Here is an 18,441-nt window from a genome sequence, read left to right as displayed (position 1 = left end):
GTGAATGCTCTATATGCAGTGGTGGAAATGGACATAGACCTTAGAGAGCTGGACTGATGCAACGGATGCCAGTTCAGGACTTGTCGGGCCCGTTCTCGCTACTCGTAGTCGACGAAATTAGACCTTTGCTCGTCACTCCTCGTGGAAACAAGTACATCCTACTGTTTGTGGACTATTTCATACGATGGGTCGAGGCATTTGCGGTCGCTTCGTTGGACACGATCTCGTTTGTGAACGCTACGGTAGAGGGCGTTATCTGCCGACATGGAGTACCGGAATGTCTACTAAGTGACCGTGGGTCCAACTTTAAGTCCAATCTGGCCAAGTCACTGTATCAGACGTTGGGATTAAGAAGTTGTTCGGAGCGGCGTACCACCCGCAAACGCAAGGTCTGGTGGAACGTTTCAACGGAACGTTGATGGGTATGCTACGTATGTTTGAGAACGAGACGCAGACGGATTGGGACATGCACCTGCCAAGGGTCCTATTTGCGTACCGAACGGTGTATCACGAAGGCCTCGGTGACACCCCGTTATTTAGTAAGTACCTGCGTGATCATGTGCTATCTATCGACTTGGCGTTCCTGAACACTGGGAAGGACTGGAAGAGTAACGAAGTTGCAACGTACCGAAGAAAATTGTATCACTCGTTGCGCGGCTCTCGTCGTCTTGTGGAACGACAACTACTCAGGCTCAGGATCGACACGAGCTACGCAGGCTCAGGATCGACACGAGCAGTGGTTGGACAACCAAGTGAAGGTGACATACGCAGAAGGAGACGCTGTCTAGGGGAACCAGTACATTAGAGCCCGGGTGGGGGAACGCAGGACAGAGTAGTTGGCGTTCTTCTGGCACGGTCCCTACCGTGTTGTTGGCCAAGTCGGGGAGAACGCCTACAGGATCGCAATTTCGATGCACCCGAACAAGGTCGTCACGGTGAATGTTAACCGTCTGAAGCGCTTTCAAGAACACTGGAGCCGACCCTACGCAGACGAGAAGCCTGATAGAGTCGAAGAAGAAGAGGATGAGGACGGTACGGGTCCATTGGACGTCGAGGACTTGCTGTCGCCGAGCTTTGTGGAACGTCTGTCTATTGGTGAAGAAGAAACTGCGTTCTCGGGAGTGGCATCGCCGATAGTGGACGTGATCGCAAAGAGAGTCGAAAAGCGTGAGTTGCGGTATCTCGTACTCACCGCCGCGGAGACGTTCTGGTTGTCTCGAGCGGCGTTAGCACCGGAGTTTGAAACGATGGTACGTGCCTTTGAGGATGCTGATCGGAAGAAGAGAGGTCTGCCAGAGTTGCGTCGGAACGTCAGATTGGTCGAAGCCAATGCTGACGTTGACGATGCTGACATGTTGTTCTAGCTGGTAGCGGGAGCCGGTTAGAATGTGTGCAGTAGTGAGACTGCACGAGGGTGTCTGGGGCTCGCTGAGTCTCAGAACATCTACTCCTCTTTGTAGCAAACCGTTTCCTTTGAGGCCGGGAACACGTGGCCTAACATCCAGTCGGGTAGTAAATACCCTTTAGCACTTCCTCTGTGCAAGGTGCTGTGTGACCCCGTCACAGACAACGCCGCGTGGATTTAACAGCGTGCTGGTGGTGATCGACCAACCCACGAAAGGGGCTCACTTTGTGGCGGGGAAAACGACTGATAAAGCTGAGGACATTGCAGAACGATACCGTCGAGAGAGATTTCGACTGCATAGGCTTCCTAACGTTGTGCTATCAGACAGAGACTCGAAGTTCACGGCAGCCTTCTGGACGCAAATGTGTGAGTTACTTTTAGTAGAGCAGAAGAGGATCACTCCATTTCGGCCACAAGGAGAGGGGATTACGGAGCGGCTGAATCAGAGACGGAAAAATACATACGAGCCTTCTCAAATGCCCGCCCCGTCCGGGATGTCAAATCCGAGCATGCCATAGCTCCCACTCGCTGTCAGCCCCGGCGTACTGCCCAAGCTGTGCTGCTTCCTCCTAACAATCCAGAACGAACGCTTTGGTGACATTATTACTTTGTGCGATCGCTCTGGGCCCCCCCCAACGATACATGACGCTCTTTGGAACTCCCCGTTTAGACCGCGTTCAGCCAATTTTCCGACCGAAAGCAAACGTCTGTCCAGACCGGGGATGTAGAGCACCTCGATCATCCTGATGCGTCCTCCATCCAAAGCAGTCCACCGGACCGCTCCTTGTCCTGCTACGTGCCGTTTCTTTTCGTCCGCGATTTTCACCTCAACCCCGGTGGCCATATCTTTGTATTCGAACAAATCCTCGCGGTGGGGCTTCATGTAGGACGTGGCACCGCTGTCGATCAGCCATCCGTCAATCCCCCACTTCGAATACGAAGTCGCCCTCACGATCTCCGTCCTTGACCGGGCAGTCCCGCTTCATATGACCGACTTGGTCGCATTTTAAAGCACTTGCCCTTGAAACCGAGCCCATTTTTTTGTGGTCCATTCCGTTGTCCCGTTCCGCTCTCCTTTCGACCGTTTCCTTGTCTACCTTTGAGCCGGCCGCCATTCACCTTGAACGCGTGTTCCGCGGTCTCCTTCTTTTCCAACCGCTCGTACTATTTCAAGAGTTTCTCTTTCACATCGTTGAGTGTCACATCTGTTGCGCACTTGATGTTCGACGATATCAACTCGTACTCGGACGGTAAGCTGCTCAACAGTCCAGCCATTTGTCGTGCGTCGTCAAGTGGCTCTCCCAGCGTCTGGAATCCGACGACCAGCTCGTCGAACGCGTCCTGTTGCTTGACTCTTTGGTGAAGGAGCCGTGGTAGGTACATATTTTGGGTATAATTTTTTCGTATTAATAATCCGACGGCGACCCCGGCCACCAACTTCGACTTTGATTTTCAGCTCGAGCTGACAGCAGGAGCACCTAATAGTATTAATAATACTGTAACGGATAAGATACCTTTGCTATGATGTGTCACTGCAGACAGCAGTTGTATACACTGTCGACTAGAGGAATGGATTTCTGCTGGTACAGATGGCATCACGCAATACTCACTCTGTCAGCGCCAGCCTCATGCACCACACATTGAGCGTACAGTTGCATGAGACCAAGTGGCTCTGCTTCATCTTTCCGTTTCCGAAACCTGTTGGGGGGTTTGCAGGCGTCGTGACATCGCGACACGATTGTGAATCGTCGTACGCTGTAGTATTCTCACAAAGTACGCCAGGCCTGCATTGTACAGGTCGCAGAGCAAATCTTTGTTTGATGTTGGAGCTGTACGCCTTGAGCGATGATAGCGAGCGCTTTTCCGTCCTGGACCAATCAGGCCTCTGTGGCCTCATTTTCCGGCTTGACCACCCATACATGCGCAAGCAGACCCTTACGGGCCATTGTTAATGCGCATGCTATACTCCCAGTGGAAGTAGTTTCCACTACCCAGGAGGTCTTCGACTTTCTTGATCGTGATGATTGGAGCGTGCGTGTAGAGCGTTCTCGCAGCTGTTAACCTGTTGAATCGCTGATTGCGTTCTTGGAGGCAAATGCCGAAGTGAGTAGATTAGGGTTAGCCGAAACCCTCCTACATGTCTTTCTAAGCACTATTCCTCGATTGTCCCCCTTGTTGTCTTCTTGTAAGTGTTTGTGATAGCACCGCTCCTGTCGTACCTGAACCAGCCAAACTGTAATTTATGCCTATTATCCTATCACAATCGTTCCTGATCGGGACGTAATCCGTTCTGAGACAGAACGGGACGGACCGTAGCTCCGAACCGTACCTGAACCGTGCGATGGCGGCGTACTTCAACAGACGAAGAACTTTTTATGGCTTATATAAGTAGTCTAGTGTTTATCAACTCGCCGACAAAGGGATGATCATAATCTGGCGAGTGCTAATTGAATACTTAGTAGTACCGTGCCTAATTTCCCCAGTATCAGACATATGCTGGTATTTTTTTTTCATTTTTTGGCAATTTTTTTTAACGTTTTATTGTTCCAATGTTTTTGCCGTCCACTTGCCGCTGCTACTTAATCGCTCGATGGTACTCGACTGGTATTTTTTTCATTTTTTGGCAATTTTTTTAAAGTTTTATTGGTTCCAATGTTTTTGCCGTCCACTTGCCGTTGCAACTTAATCGCTCGATGGTACTCGACGTGAGTAACTAAATAGGTGGGTATCTTAGTGCTTGGACGCTTGTGGATGGCAACGTTTTCTAGTTCATTTCCCGCTCGCTAAACGAGGGGATACCCTAAATAGCTCGTATAAGACTGCGGGTGAAGTGCAAATACTGCGCCACAACTGTTTCTGCAGTGACCACAGAAATGAGGCGATGTCACGGAGGCCATGAAGTAACAAATATCACGGATAGCCGTAATACATTTAGTAGTAGAAGTAGGGATAGTAGTATGCATAGTAGGTCCCATTGTGTTTTGCAGCGCACCTCACTGAGCCGCTAGCTACGTCCGAATGTACGACCCACGAAGCTCTGCAAGGCTGCAGTGTTCACCCGCCTCAAGCTCGCAGTACTCCAGTCGGAGTCGCCCGTCTGGTTTGTGTACAGTGCGCTGGGAGAATGTCCTTAGCCGCTGCTGCATTGGCAGTCAAGTCTGGCTGGGGACAGTGTTAGCATGGCCGATGAAGCAGCAAGCCTGGGACTTCAGGACAAGAACCGACCGATGCACAGCAAGGCAGAAGTACTAAACCTTGTGTGTCAGGACATCGCCTAGGGCCGTGCGAGAGACGCCACTTTCAACGCTGCCAGCCTTGCGTGTTTCGCCGTACCCATCGCGGGAGCAAACGTCTCTTCAGTCGTTTCCATCCTGAGCATATCCAGCTAGTCACCTAGCCCGCGTACCACTGAGCACATCGCCAGAAAAGCCAGAGCAACACCGCCTACCACTAGTGATACAAGGCGTCGTCAAAGCCACTGTTGGGATGCGTGACGCATCAGGCAAAATGCTAGATGTTTTTGCTGCAAATGGAGCCACGTTTGACGCTATCATGCACAAGCTTTGGGAGAATTTCAAGTGCCATTTTAAGGCCAGGCTGTAAAAGATGGTGAGACATGGACTTGTGAGCCAAGCGATCCTACGTGGAACAAGGTGGTGTAATTTAAGATGAATGGGCGCATAATTCCGACATCAAAGTCTGAAGAATTATGGAACCGCTGGGTTGCTTCACGCCGTGGTGACACGGCCATCTTGATGATTTACACCTATGGTCTAAGTATATCAAATGCACGGATTCTCGAGGACTTCAATGTGACCTGTATCCGACCAGAGCACACAGACCGTTCTGGCGCTGCTACAGAGGCGTCAATTCTTGAGCTGCTGGAGCGACTCCGTGAAATTTGGGGAGGAATATTTCAAGCCAGCGCTGCAGCATGGAAAATGTGAATGAAATTGTGCGTAATTTAGATCGCTCAACGTGGGAAAATGCCGTGTTGGACCCTCCAACAGCTAGGATATTGCCGATGCTTCAGGCAGCTGATGCGCGAGTTGAGCAACATCTAGCAGGCCTCACCAAATCGGCTAATTTGGCTCTCTAAGTTGCTGATGCATCGCTTAAACAAAACGAACAGATACACCATCACTAAGAGATGTTTGGATTGCGTTATCAAATCAGAAGGACGCACTTGTAGTACCCAAAATGATACTTTAAGGTATCCGCGCCAATATTGCTCTACGACCTATCTCGGCTGTGATTGATCCGCTAGTCTCAATGGAGAACATGGAGGACATCGAACACCAAGAGTAGTGCTTCAGCAAGTCATTGTACTATCTTTCTAAACCAAACGTTTTTTCTTGTAAAAATTCTAAATTGTTATTTTTACCAATACCTTGAACATCCAAGCTCTCCTGTCTCGCGTCGTGTCGATTTTCCCTTGACAATGGGACAGTCGGATCGAAATGGCCCTGCATTGCCCAGCCGCAGTACTGAAAGACGTTCGCTATTTTGAACTTTTCGAAACGTGTAAGCGTTTCAATCACAAACAGAAGTAGATCGCTACCACTTGACTCAACATAATGATTTTGAGATGATCCTTCTTTAATCCGATTGAGTTTATGTTCGGCTTGATTGAGTTTAAGTTCGGCTTGATTGAGTTTAAATTCGGCTTGATATAGCTGAACATAAACTCAATCGGATTGAAGAATGAACATTAGGCAGGAAAATAGGAATCACTCCGATACTCCGGAGGAACTAAGTTATTTCTGGGTCTCGGTCAATCGAGGCGCCATCCAAAATCCATACCGAATTGGTGCCAGGGCTCTGGTGAACCTTTCATAAAATTGCGTCTGCAAACAAGTGATCGGTCACGACGAAAGGAAGCGTTTGCACCAGCGTTCAAAGAGTGACGGGCAAGTCGATAACCCCACTAACGCCAATCTTGTGCCCCAAGACGCTATCCAAGCTCCCCGTATAAGGTCTTAGAGGTTCGGAGGCTCGGCCGAGACGCTTCAGCACGCGTTTGTCGACAAGGCTTGCAACCGCACCTGTATCAGCCAGCATTTTGGACGGGCAGCAATCGATAAAGCCGTCCGACAGCGCTTGCACACCCCCAACGCTGCGGATGACACGCTTGCCATCAGGCCCGACACTTCCACCGTCGTCAAAGGCATCACCACCACTCACTTCGCGCAGTCCAGGTTCGCGGCTTGGGAGCTCTTCTTACGTTTAGGAAATAGACCTCAGACTCATCTTCTTCTATTTTGGGATCTCCGTCCTCGATAATCGCACCGAAAGTCACCCTCTTCCTGGAACTCGTCCCAACGATCGCAGCCACTATTTTTGACGTCTTGTATCGTCTGTCGCACAGCTTGTCGCAAATAACGGAAGCTTCTGTCTTGAAATAGTCTCGTGCCCAGGCCAATGCTCGATTTAGGAACGTCTCAGTCAGCGTTCCACCTACTCCAACGAGGTGTCTCGGAACGAGTCCTCGTTCAATAAAACTATGTTCTCTTTGTCGCGCAATGGTGGGATGTCGTCTTCAGCATCACCGTTCCCCTCGCTCTCAGGAACGTCGAATTGACGACCCTTCGTAGCGTTCTGCTCTTGTTTGAGGAGTTCGTACACTCGGCTACGAATTATGGAACGCCAACAAAATGGTAACGTTCACGTCACCTCCGCAGGGAGTTCCGAGATCGGCCGACGTCCTCTTCGAGTCCGACACAAACATTCTGTATAAGCTCGTTCTCCAGCGCGTCCTCAGACAACCTCGCAAAAACCCTTGCTCTTGTCCTCGTCTCTCGTACTAGAACCAACAACCGTCGTCGACTTCTCTTCCGTTCCCCCCGATATCCTTGAAGTTCCAATTTGCACGCTTCGGTTCAGTCGACGTCTCAAGCGTGTGAGCGTACCAGTCCAGCCAATACTCTGGCGCTCTGAGATCTCCAGATGAGACCCCCCGGGTACGTTCCAGCATGTCTTCCGGTATCTTAAGCTCGGCACTCGTTTCTGCGAGTGTCGGCTTCCTGCTGCTGCTTCAGCATCAACTGGTTCATTTGTTGAAGCTGCTGGAGCATCTGCGACTGCGTGGTCGTCACGGCGCTCACATTCCTCAGCGTCGTTCCACTATTCGCAAAGTCGTCCTCTTCTTTCACAGGGAGGTGCAGATTCTTGTACAGCAATATAACGCACGCTTCCTGGATCGACGGAGCTAAGTTCGCGCTCAAAACGGCCCGCATCGGCTTGTTCCTTAACCCATCGAGGAGGAACTCGTACTGCATACGAGGCTCGTGATAGTTTAGGTACTCGCACATCGTGATAATCCTGTCGCTCCACTCTTCCGCAGATTTGCCATAGTTCTTCTTAGCGGCTTTGAGTCGGCTCCACAATTGAGCAGGCGTCTGAACGATGCAGCGATTATGGAATTTCACGCGCAGAGCTTTAAAGTCGTTAATCCTCGCATTGTACCACCATTTCTAGCCCAACTTGTCCTTCAGACACTGCTCGAAGGCTGGCAACCGCATTTGGTCGTCCATTCCGAGCGTACACTTCTTGCATGAACGCCATAACGCGGCCGCCCTTTCGTACGTGGTCGTCTCTGAGTAGAACGGGACGATAACTTTCCCAGCGTTCCGCAATTCCGTCGGGATACCAACAATCGGAACGTCCAGCTGAGCGCCTCTTCCTGACCTGTGCGAGCTATTGCGGACTCCTTGGTCGGAGTGCGGACTCGTCACTTGCCCTAGGGGAGGTATTGCGTTAGGTGCGTACCTTCCTACCTGAGCACCCACGTTCCCTTCTTGCCTCAGCGTTCCTGTTCGTCCCTGGAACGTCGCAACATTCATAGACGACGTTCTCTGGAACGGCAATCTGTAAGTTCCGCTTCTGGGGCTGGTTGGTGTCTACCGTGCATACGCTGCAGACCACGCGGGTATCGTTCCAGCAGCAGCCCATCCAAGTTTCGACGTCATTGGCAGCTGGAAGGGAGGGTAGAACGCACTCCTTTGAGGCATTCCACTACCTTCACCGATCCACGTGAAACCAGCCATGGGAATTGACACGCCATACGAGGGAGTCGCAGCCATCGGCATTCGGCTTAGTGTCGAAACCGGCGTTTGCGTCCTCATTCTCGGGGTCATAGGTCCTTGGTACCCCATCATTGAAGACGTCACTGGACGGGTCGGCGTCCGCACGGTACGTGGAACGTGTCCCGTAGCTTGAGGTCTTGGTGACGACACGGGCGTTCCGTTTGTCATCCCAGCCCTCTGTAACTATTGGGCGAGACCGTTCATGATGAGAGTCTGTAAGGCTGGGTCCGTCGTCGGCGTTCTCATCGATTGAACAGGCGTCGCTCCTCGCCCTTCACTAAGCACGTACGCTCGCGTAGGCGACCCAGCAACAACAGGTGCAGCACCTGGGGCACTTCTGCTTCCTTGTTGGCCCGGTACGCTGTTGTTGAGTTGTCCGTACGCTGGCATGACCATGGACACGTCTCTTCTAGAGTCGTCCATCGGTTGCAACGAGGGACGAGTCCGATCCAAGGCGAACCCCACCTCGCGGCGACCTCCCGAGTTCATCACCGAAGCGTCCTAGCGCGTACCCGTCGTCGTCCTTGCAGGCATCGTCCCTTCGCTGGGCGCCGGTTGGCGTGCCCACTGATCAAAGACTGTGTTAGACATCTGTCCACCCTGAGGCGCTCCGGACACAGACTCAACCGTCCTTCTCGGAGACGGAGACGCAACTTCGAACATGTCCTCTCCTTCCACGTGGACCGCTCGTGTCTCGTGCCCTTTCGTCTCGGGATCAGCTCGCTGCGGCGTACCACGTTCCTCGCAATCTCCCTGGCGTTCCCGTCCTTGAGGTCTCTGCGGCGTGCCGCCCGCCAGCAGCTCTCTCAGCGCGCACTTCCTCTTCCTCCTCGAGGATCTCCACGGGCTTCGTTTCTGACGGAGGAGCCTATCCCCTTACCCCTTCACTGGCTCCAAGTCCTTCGCCTGACCATCCATGAGCACTTATGCTTTTCCCACTTCCTTATCCTTATTCCTATACACTCCGTATCCAAGACTTCTTCTCGTGCTTGTACCCCTATGATATTCGGCTAAAAGATACCCTGCTTCTCCACCAAATCGTCGCGATCTTCCTCTAATCGGGGTCGTGAGTATCTTGGGCCGACGCAGGAGGTAGTAGTATTAGCGACACTACTGGGATAGTAATGTAAAAGTTGATATATTCTTGTGATGCTTGTAAGAAGAAAATCCATGGCTGACTTCCTCATTTCACCCCGCTAAGGGTTTTCGAGCTTCTTACCTTTATGCAGATCCCTCGTGTGTGGCGGTCCAGCTCCAATTCCCGCCACGACCAGCTGCTTCACGACTTCACACTTGGAACATCACTGTCTTGGTCGCAGGTCCCGCTTGCTTGGACGTGGTCCGGAGAGTCTGGAGTGAGTAGACCTACTGCAGGCAGTCAGTCAGCATCGTTAGTACACCATCTAACTGTACACCGTGACACTGTTTAATTTTTAAACCGAGCATAGTATGCTCGGTATACTGCATACTGGAACAAAGAGCTCGATGAGATCTGCTCAAAACCGGTATTTTCTTTAGATATGATCATTTTTGCCAAATATCCCGAATTTGTGATGTCACTAAAGTGCAAATCCACGACTAATTGCGAGCTACGACTAATTAGCGTGACCGAGGTACTATTTTTCTAATCCAATCCAAACTCGCCGATTTTCAGAGTTCAGTGCCTGGTACACTAGTACTGGATAAAGGAAATTCCACCATAAATTACAGAGAGCAGCTGTTAATAGATGAGTAAACGTTTACCCCTCTAAAGCAGGAATCGTGTTTAGAAAATACTGATCATAATTGTTACAACGGCATGCGTATTACGGTATAGTTTAGTTCCATTTTCTCCCGTCCCCCTCCAAGATTAATATTTTTTTAAATACCGCACTTCATCTCACTATAATGTCAGTAACGGCATTCTCACTACATGTATGAATTTAGCAATTCCAGGAAATGGTGTACTTGCAAATTGTTTAGTACTACTGCTGCAGATAAACAGCTCAAAGTTCAACTTAACCTATACATGTAGTACAGTACAGAACCGTAGCAGCAATATGGTGGGTTTAGAAGATTTGCCATTGAATAGAAGCGATACGTAAACAAGGGCACTATTATAAAAGTGTACACTTGACTGACCAATTCAGAGACACTTGTGCCTCCGAATATTAATAATGTACCACGCTACATCTAAAAGGAGAGCACTTAAGCTGATTTTATAACGAGTCAGGGACAGTATTTACCCTGCTGTCACTCAATTGATTACCTTTGGAGGATTTCCGACTAAATTAGCCTGTACATGTATTAATACCATGACGGCCTTTCCGAATTTCTGTTCCTGTACTACAGTACATGTATACGGTCATGAATCGGAGATTTGTAAAAACCTTCCTCTTACTAATAATAATATCATGATGTCTAGTACTACAAGGTACGTGATGGATTTTTTCCCGATAGATTATCCAGTCAGATAACATGTACATTATTATTATGTACGCCACTCATTACAGCAATGAAGTACATGTCGTATGTATTAATATAGTATTAATACAGTAGCTGTTCTGGTGGCACTTCGTTTTTTTTTAATACCTCATTCGCGAATTTGCGTTCCTTTCATCATCCAATTGCAACGATATGCGCGTACTCTATTTCGTGTTGGCGATTGTGGTCGCCTTGGTTTCTAGGGACGACGGTGTCTCACTCGCTTCCAAGACCGCGACGAGGTCATAATCAAACGACTACATGGCGCTCAGAACCGACCTAGCAAGTCAAGACATTGAATCGGAAGAAATAATAGGAGGGGTATTTGGCGGACGCGGTGTGGGTGGTGGTGGGAGAGGTGGGGGGCCCGGAAACCATGACGGAGATGGAAGAGATGTAAAAAGTGCATATCCCACTTTGCCACCCGGTACTTACGCAGGTCCGTCATTTGGTGGTCCCCATGGTGACGACTATACCGACGCGCCTTTGGTCAAGTCTGGTCAAAAAGTGTTGTCGATCATCCTTCGCGCTGGCGAGCGCGTCGATGCTGTCATCCTCACCGTCGAGAACCCATCCGGGGAGGAGAATACCTTCTACCACGGCGGCTATGGTGGAGTCTTTAAAGCCCCTCTAGCATTGGCTGAAGGTGAATACATCACTGTCATGGAGGCACACGCGGGTAAACACAAGGGGCGCACGCGTGTCAAGTATATTAAGTTCACCACCAATTTGGGGAACTTTATCGAAGGCGGCACACGGACAGACAAGATTGGATCGGACAATGCAAAAGATGGCTATCAGCTGTGTGGTTTCGCAGGCAGAAGCGGTGATGAGCTTGATGTGGTCAGTGCCATCTGGACAAGCATCCAGCCTGTGGTGTAGCTTAGATCACCGGAAGCATCAGCCTCATTTGATTTTGGTAGAAGAAAGGCAAAAATGATTTTTTCAAATACCTAGTTCAGGTTGACAATTATTAGTAGCAATCTATGCACTGACCAAATCAGCTTTAGATAGCGGTAAATTGCAAATCGCCGGTCATCCTGTAAAGGACATTTAAAAGCCAGGGGAGACTTTCCGGCAAGTTTATGCTGTTTGATGTTTTTCCTGGTAGTGCTAGAAGTAGTAGTACGTACAGCCCCCCTGTCGGGAAAATGACACCAGGTGAGTGGATACATGAAAGTTGTGACAAAAAGTGTAAAATGATCAGACGAAGATGGTTAACACAGCTTTCGTACCGACTCACTTACTGTCACAACTTGGCATTCAGCAAATCCCTTGTTGGTCGGTGGGAGCCAATCCCAATTGGGAGACGATACCGGTAATCACAGAACCCCCAGTCTAGTGCATCCCAATACTGTTGTTTTCATCCCCGCAGGGTAGGCTCCTTGACGTTTAGCTCTCGCGAAGCGTCTGCTGCAGTCCATTCTGGATAAGCTTTCCACTTTTCAGCAGCTCTATCTTCTCTCTCTCTCGGCCCGCTGGGTGCACGTGCGCTTGGACATCGCGCCCTTAATTCGGGATTGGCCACCGGAACCAGCCGTTCAAAACGAATCAGACTCAGATAATTCAGAATAACTCGCGCGAGTTATTCTGACTCAAGGGAGAAAGTCAGATTAACTCGCGCGAGTTGTTCTGACTCAAGGAGAAATTCAGATTAGCTCGCGCGAGTTATTCTGACTCAAGGAGAAAGTCAGGTTAACTCGCGCTAATTATTCTGACTCAGGGGGATATATTACAAACACAGCCACGTCGTATAATAGGCCTGCAGATCGCTCACTGAAAATCCATCCATTTCCTGCTCAAGTACGAGCTGGGCTAGGTGATCCGGACCTGTAGCGGTGTATTCTTGTGGCTCACCAGACACTGGTATTGCATGAAACCATGTTATGCTACAGCGGTCGCAGTACTGAGTATAGACACGCACGTAAAACTCGTACTGTACAGACCTCCCATGAGATAAGGCGTAGTCTTGAACAGCATGAGGAACATGTGAAGCAGTATCAAAAGTCATTCCGACCTGAATTGTGTTTTCCGCATCGCCGCTGTCCAATCCATCAGCGATGCCGTCGATTGTCTACGTCATTTTGCGTCCCTCAGTCGTACTAAGTGGCTTTAAGACTTAAGAGCTATGACGTACTGCGCGCTGTATACCAAGTTGCGAAGTGGGATTAGTCAAAGAGTCCTCAAACTATCCTTATCTACGAGCTCCTGCGGCAGCGGTACCTGTCCTTCCTACTGCTGCTTCAGTAGCCGCGTGCCACCGGCTACTCCTGGTCGCCGGCGTGTGCCGCCCCCTCACTGTCGCCGGTCGGGTTGCCGATATGTCTTGGAGGCACGCAAGAGCGAAACACGAGCCATCGAGGCACGCGCCTCCTCTCGGTATTCGCTGAGTCTGTTCAAGCAATGTCGTCTGATACTTAGTGTGCCGTATTCCACAAGAGTGTACGATTTGGGTCTTCATACGCATGTCGAACACTAGTATGCAACAGGTTTCGGGTTTAAGTCCGGCCCACCTTGTTTCAGCCATTCAATCATTTGGACACACATTGTGACGTTTGTTCCCTATATTCCTCACTTACTGACGCCCACACCTACCGGCGATACCGACCCCACTTTGCTCACGTTTTGACACACCTTTAACTTTCTGTCACAACTTTAGTGTATCCACTCACATTTTGTCATTTCCCCCCCTGTCGTCTCATTTTGGAATTGACGTCTCCAAGAGCACACTGTCCGTCAAATGCCCATTCTCCTCCAGAACTAACTGCCGACGCACGTATCGATGCTGCAGAAGGCACGGCGCAGTGCTGTGCTCAAGCTAGTAGCAGCATCTGTACCAACTCAGAAAAGTTTTGCAAAGCACTTTCGTTGTCGACACAGCGGATCTAGCAACTGCACTAGAGCTAAGGATTCTGTTTCCTACAGTTCAAGTCCAGATCGAAGATTCCTCGCAGCAATCCTACGGAATTGCATACAATCGCAACGCGAATATTGCAGAAGATGAGTTCCCCTCGCAGAGCTTGGTCGAGGTCGTGTCAAGGCATTTGCAATGCAGTGCGGATTTCAGATTTTTGTCCAGCAAACCAACGTCAAGACCACCAATTCTGGTAACGCAAAATATGGTTGCAAGAAACTGAATGGCGTCCTGTATTTTGATCAAATAACCCCTTCGGAAAATTTGCAGTGTCCATTTTTTGTGAATGTCAATGGGTTAAACGCCGTGTGGAAACTGCCTAAAGCAAACCTTGCTCACAATCACGCAAAACATGTCGGGTTTACACGCGTTCCGTGTGTAGAGGGCTCAATTTCACAGCCATCAACTGCTCTTCGTAACACTACACCATTTTAGGTTCGTTCTACCCACCGCAGGAGTTCGATACAACCACCCCAGAGCTGACTTGCACATAGGACCGGGCAAATCTCAGTTCAAAACACCTAATACCTGAGTTCAATACACACAGGCGTCTCTTTTATTTGTTTGCCAATTACTGCGAAAATACCAGCTTTTGTCATTTCGAGACCATTCGAGAATCCAAAGGCATCCATCCATTCATCGCTTCGCCTCGCGCCCCTTTCGTTTTGGCAGAATGGGTAACACTTACCCTGAAGACGTTCGTGCACGTGTTCTCGAGGCAGCGAAGGAGGGTGAGAACTGGCGATTGGTAGCAGCTCACAACGACGTTGTGGTGGAGACTACGCGGGCTTGGGTGGAATTGTCTCGAATTCTAGAATGGTCTCGAAATGACAAAAGCTGGTACTTTCGCAGTAATTGGCAAAAAAATAAAAGAGTCACCTGTGTGTATTGAACTCAGGTATTGGGTGTTTTGAACTGAGATTTGTTCGGTCCTATGTGCAAGTCGGCTTTGGGGTGGTTGTATCGAACTCCTGCGGTGGGGAGAACGAACCTGAAATGGTGTACACAAGACGTTTAAGCTCTTACATCGCTTGTGAAAATATGGCATGTTGCACATGCACGCAAGCTCAACGGATACCCATAACGGTATGCCAATCAGTGACTTTCTCCGATCTCGTTGCTTCGATTGGGCCCAAATCTAATTTCACGGATGTAAAGTGATATTGACGACCGGCTCAAAGGCGACATTGTGGAAAGTTTTCGGAAACGCCAGGAATATTTTTAGTTAATCGTCGCTAAAAACACAGGATCTCTGGGAAAAATTGACCGATAAAAGCTCTACATTGACATCTGGAGATGTAAAGCCTCATTTTAGATTTATCAAGATGCCGCCGCAAAACAAGCGCAAAAAACCACGCCAGGAACTTCAATCAAAAGGCAGACGGATCCTTCTTCAAGCTCAAGATTAGCAAAAACCTACCTACTCGCCCTCCCAGTAACGAAGAGGCTTGGACAACAACGGCGATCGCTCAGAGGGGGGTCTGGTTTGTTTGGCAGCTGTCGAGCTCGGCGCAGAAAGATCGAAGAGCTCTACGATGTAGAACGCCTCTACGTCAAGCGCTGGGCTCCTAATTTAGAGTTTTATCTGATGCAATGGGTTGGTTAACACGGGAGACCGTTAAAAACCCTCCGTGGAAGCTCAAAGTCGACTAAGATGACGCAAAAGACTATCTACATGACGCAGCGAACGCGTAGCGAATCAGGAGTAACGACTAGCTTAAGTTCGTAAAAAGCTAAAGACGAGCTCAAAATGTACTGAAAGCAGTTCTATTAATAGTCACCTTCTTAAAAAAAACAATACAATAGTACTGGATTATGGAAGCTCCTCGAAAATTATTTGAATCTTAAAACCAACTAAACTCGGTTTTGCAAAGCTCGATCGATATCACAGGAGAACTTAGATCTAGGAAGCAAAACATAAGTGTAGTGGAATACGATATTATGGATAGTTGACAAATCGGATAAATTACTAAAATTTTGTCTAAATCGTCTTGGTTTGTACGCTGTATTGCTTGGTCTTTTATAGCGAATCAAACGCAAAAAACGTGTAAAAAGGTTTAATCGGGCTACTACCCGGTCAATACTGAGCAACATATGGTATCATGAACTGGAAGGTTTTCACTCTCGTAGACCTTCTTTGGAAGGGGTAAACAGCGTTGGTAAAAGGCATCTACACCTCTTGTGTAACGGGCCTAGAGTGTCCGTTACTAGCTTACACGTAATAATGAGGAAGCGTGCAAGTTCCGCGATAGTGAAACCAAGTGCTTAGTCTGATGGAAAATCAACTCTGTTTTATTTAGGTCCAGGGCAGCTTGCCTTGACCACTCCAATACACGTCAAACCCTTATTGGCTGATAATGGGTCTGGCTCCCCATAATAGGATGACGGCAGTTCAGCACACGCTAGCCGTGTGCTGCTGCACCTACTTTTGTAATATAAATCTACCTACTTATGTAATGGAGTGGCCCACTACATCACCCCCCTCTTAAAGTTGCACTTACGCAACATAAGCGACGGGCGGGGAGCAAATCAAACAAAAGGGAAACGAGAAGAAAAACGTGGCCAACAGGAACGATCGAGGCGGGGACGAGACAGATCCTGCGCCAAGCAGGAGAAGTACAACACGACTTGCACAGCAGACAACAGGAGCGGACGATGGAACAGCAACAGCAGATTCCAGCGACGGCGACGTCGCTGACGAGCACGACGACCGCGGCACGCGGCACCCACGTGATGGACGAGACGCTGAGATCCTGGCCAGCAGCGTCGTTCTCGATCACGTTCGCGTGGTCGTGCAGACTGGAGATCTCGTTCTCGGCCGCCGCGTGATTATTCGCGGCGCTCTCTGGCGCAGGAAGACTGGAGTCGTACTCTTGGATCACATCCGGGACATCGCGAAGGAGATTCGCGCGGGGCTCCCACGTATCTTGGTCCGCCGGAAAGCCAAGCCATCGTACCCTATAGCGGCGAACGGCGGGAGCCGTGCGACTGGTGGACACATGACGCTGCCCCGTCCGACGGGGCGGGTCTTTGTGATCGACAATCTTCTCGACTATCCAGCGGATCTCGCCAGCTGAGTCGACAATCGGCGGGGGACCGTCCCGCTGATACGACTGACGTTCTGGTTAGGAGCCGCGAGGAAGATCTCGCGGGGAGCTTCTGGACGGCTTTTCCAGGAGGGCGGGAGAGGGCCCAGGAACCCCGGCCGGCCAAAGGGCCCGGGAGGGCTTGGAGAGCTGGCCTTTCCCTCTTTGAGGTGTCTTCTCTTCCTTTCGTTTTTTATAATCAAAACTTCTGATTGTTGGATCATACAATTACTACGATAAATGGCACTTAGCCTGAAGTATGCTACAATGGTACTACAGTAGTAGACTGAGACTCGTCAGTCGAATCGGGAATTCTTGGCGCGCGTGAGGCTTCTTGAGCGCGCGGTACATGGTAGTCTGCAGAGCGGGACGGTGGAGCAGTCGCCTAGTGTGAATGGCGCGATGGCTCGGCGCGCCCCTCGGGTGGGGCGGCCGCTGTATGCGCCGGCGACTCAGGAGACTGAGTCGAAGAAGGAATCGTAGCGGGCAGGTATTGCTTGAGTCGTCCGACGTAGAACGTCGGATGTAGTCGCAGCGACGTGAGGATATCCAGTGTGTAAGCCTCGCCAATAACCTATGTCACCGTAAAAGGCCCAATAAAGCGCGGTGCGAGTTTACTCGCGCCGAGGTTGGTGACGGCAGAGTCTCTGATTCCTGAAGTCAACAGGAGCACTCGATCTCCTGTCGCGAAGTTTACTGTGTGTTTGCGGCCGCGCTTGTCCGCGTTTTTCCTTCTGCTTGTCGACCGCCGTCTGCAGCGCGTCGCGGACGTATCGGATGACTGCTTGGCGCTGGAGAAGGGAGTCTGAGACAGCAGTCTTATCAGCCGGTTGTGCCGGTAGCTTTGGCGCGTAGTTCGCTGTTGGAGACACCGCGTTAGCGGTGCCAGGACTGATCAGGGCACGATTCGTCCACGAGGCGAGAGGGGACACTGCGTCGCGGGGGGTCGTCAGGGCCTATCTGGCCTGGGCGTGTGTCACTGCGTTAACAGTCTCTGAAGATGAGGCTGCACTCGAGGAGGAGTCGGCAACCGGTATGGAAACCGGTTGATGGTCCATTACCGGTGTTGGCGTAGAAGGCTTGTCGGCAACCGGTATGGTAACGGGTTATGGGCTCAAAACCGGAGCTGTCACAAAGTGGTTGTCGCCTCTTTCACCCCCACCCAGAGTGGAGCCACACGGCGCCGTGGGCCGTCCCACGGCGAGGAGAGCTGGAAGGCGAGGGTGCCGACCGTTGTTGACGAAGAAAGGAGTCAAGCCAGTCGACGCGTGACCGCGTTGTTCAGCGCGAACTCAGCAGGCGGAAGGAACGAGCTCCAGCTCGTAAATGACGTCGCATAGCTGCGAAGTACGCCCTCAAGGACGCGATTAACTCGCTCGGTTTGGCGATCCGTCTCCGGATGAGCGGCCGTCGACATCAGCGGCTTTGTCCCTGATAGCTCGAAGGGGGATATCGTGGAACTCGTGGATGATCCGCGAGCGCAAGTCA

At 50.4% G+C, this 18,441-nt stretch overlaps 2 protein-coding genes across 2 annotated transcripts; both read right to left on the bottom strand.

Moving 5' to 3' along the window:
• Window positions 1-5,271: 5,271 nt before the first annotated feature.
• On the bottom strand, window positions 5,272-7,133 carry PITG_09738 (uncharacterized protein; the record flags this gene model as incomplete). Its single annotated transcript, XM_002903288.1, has 4 exons — window positions 5,272-5,332; window positions 5,796-5,892; window positions 6,451-6,624; window positions 7,079-7,133. The coding sequence occupies 4 exons, from the start codon at window positions 7,131-7,133 to the stop codon at window positions 5,272-5,274; spliced, it is 387 nt and encodes a 128-aa protein (XP_002903334.1).
• Window positions 7,134-13,217: 6,084 nt separating this feature from the next.
• Window positions 13,218-14,270, bottom strand: PITG_09737 (uncharacterized protein; the record flags this gene model as incomplete). Its single annotated transcript, XM_002903287.1, has 3 exons — window positions 13,218-13,345; window positions 13,533-13,597; window positions 14,233-14,270. 3 exons carry the CDS (start codon window positions 14,268-14,270, stop codon window positions 13,218-13,220), a joined length of 231 nt encoding a protein of 76 aa, XP_002903333.1.
• Between the last annotated feature and the right edge of the window lie 4,171 nt (window positions 14,271-18,441).

This window comes from Phytophthora infestans, genomic scaffold (assembly GCF_000142945.1).
Source record: "Phytophthora infestans T30-4 supercont1.15 genomic scaffold, whole genome shotgun sequence".
Classification (NCBI taxonomy): domain Eukaryota; phylum Oomycota; class Peronosporomycetes; order Peronosporales; family Peronosporaceae; genus Phytophthora; species Phytophthora infestans.
The sequence above is the reverse complement of the archived record's forward strand: the minus strand, read 5'-3'. Positions and strand labels throughout refer to the sequence as shown.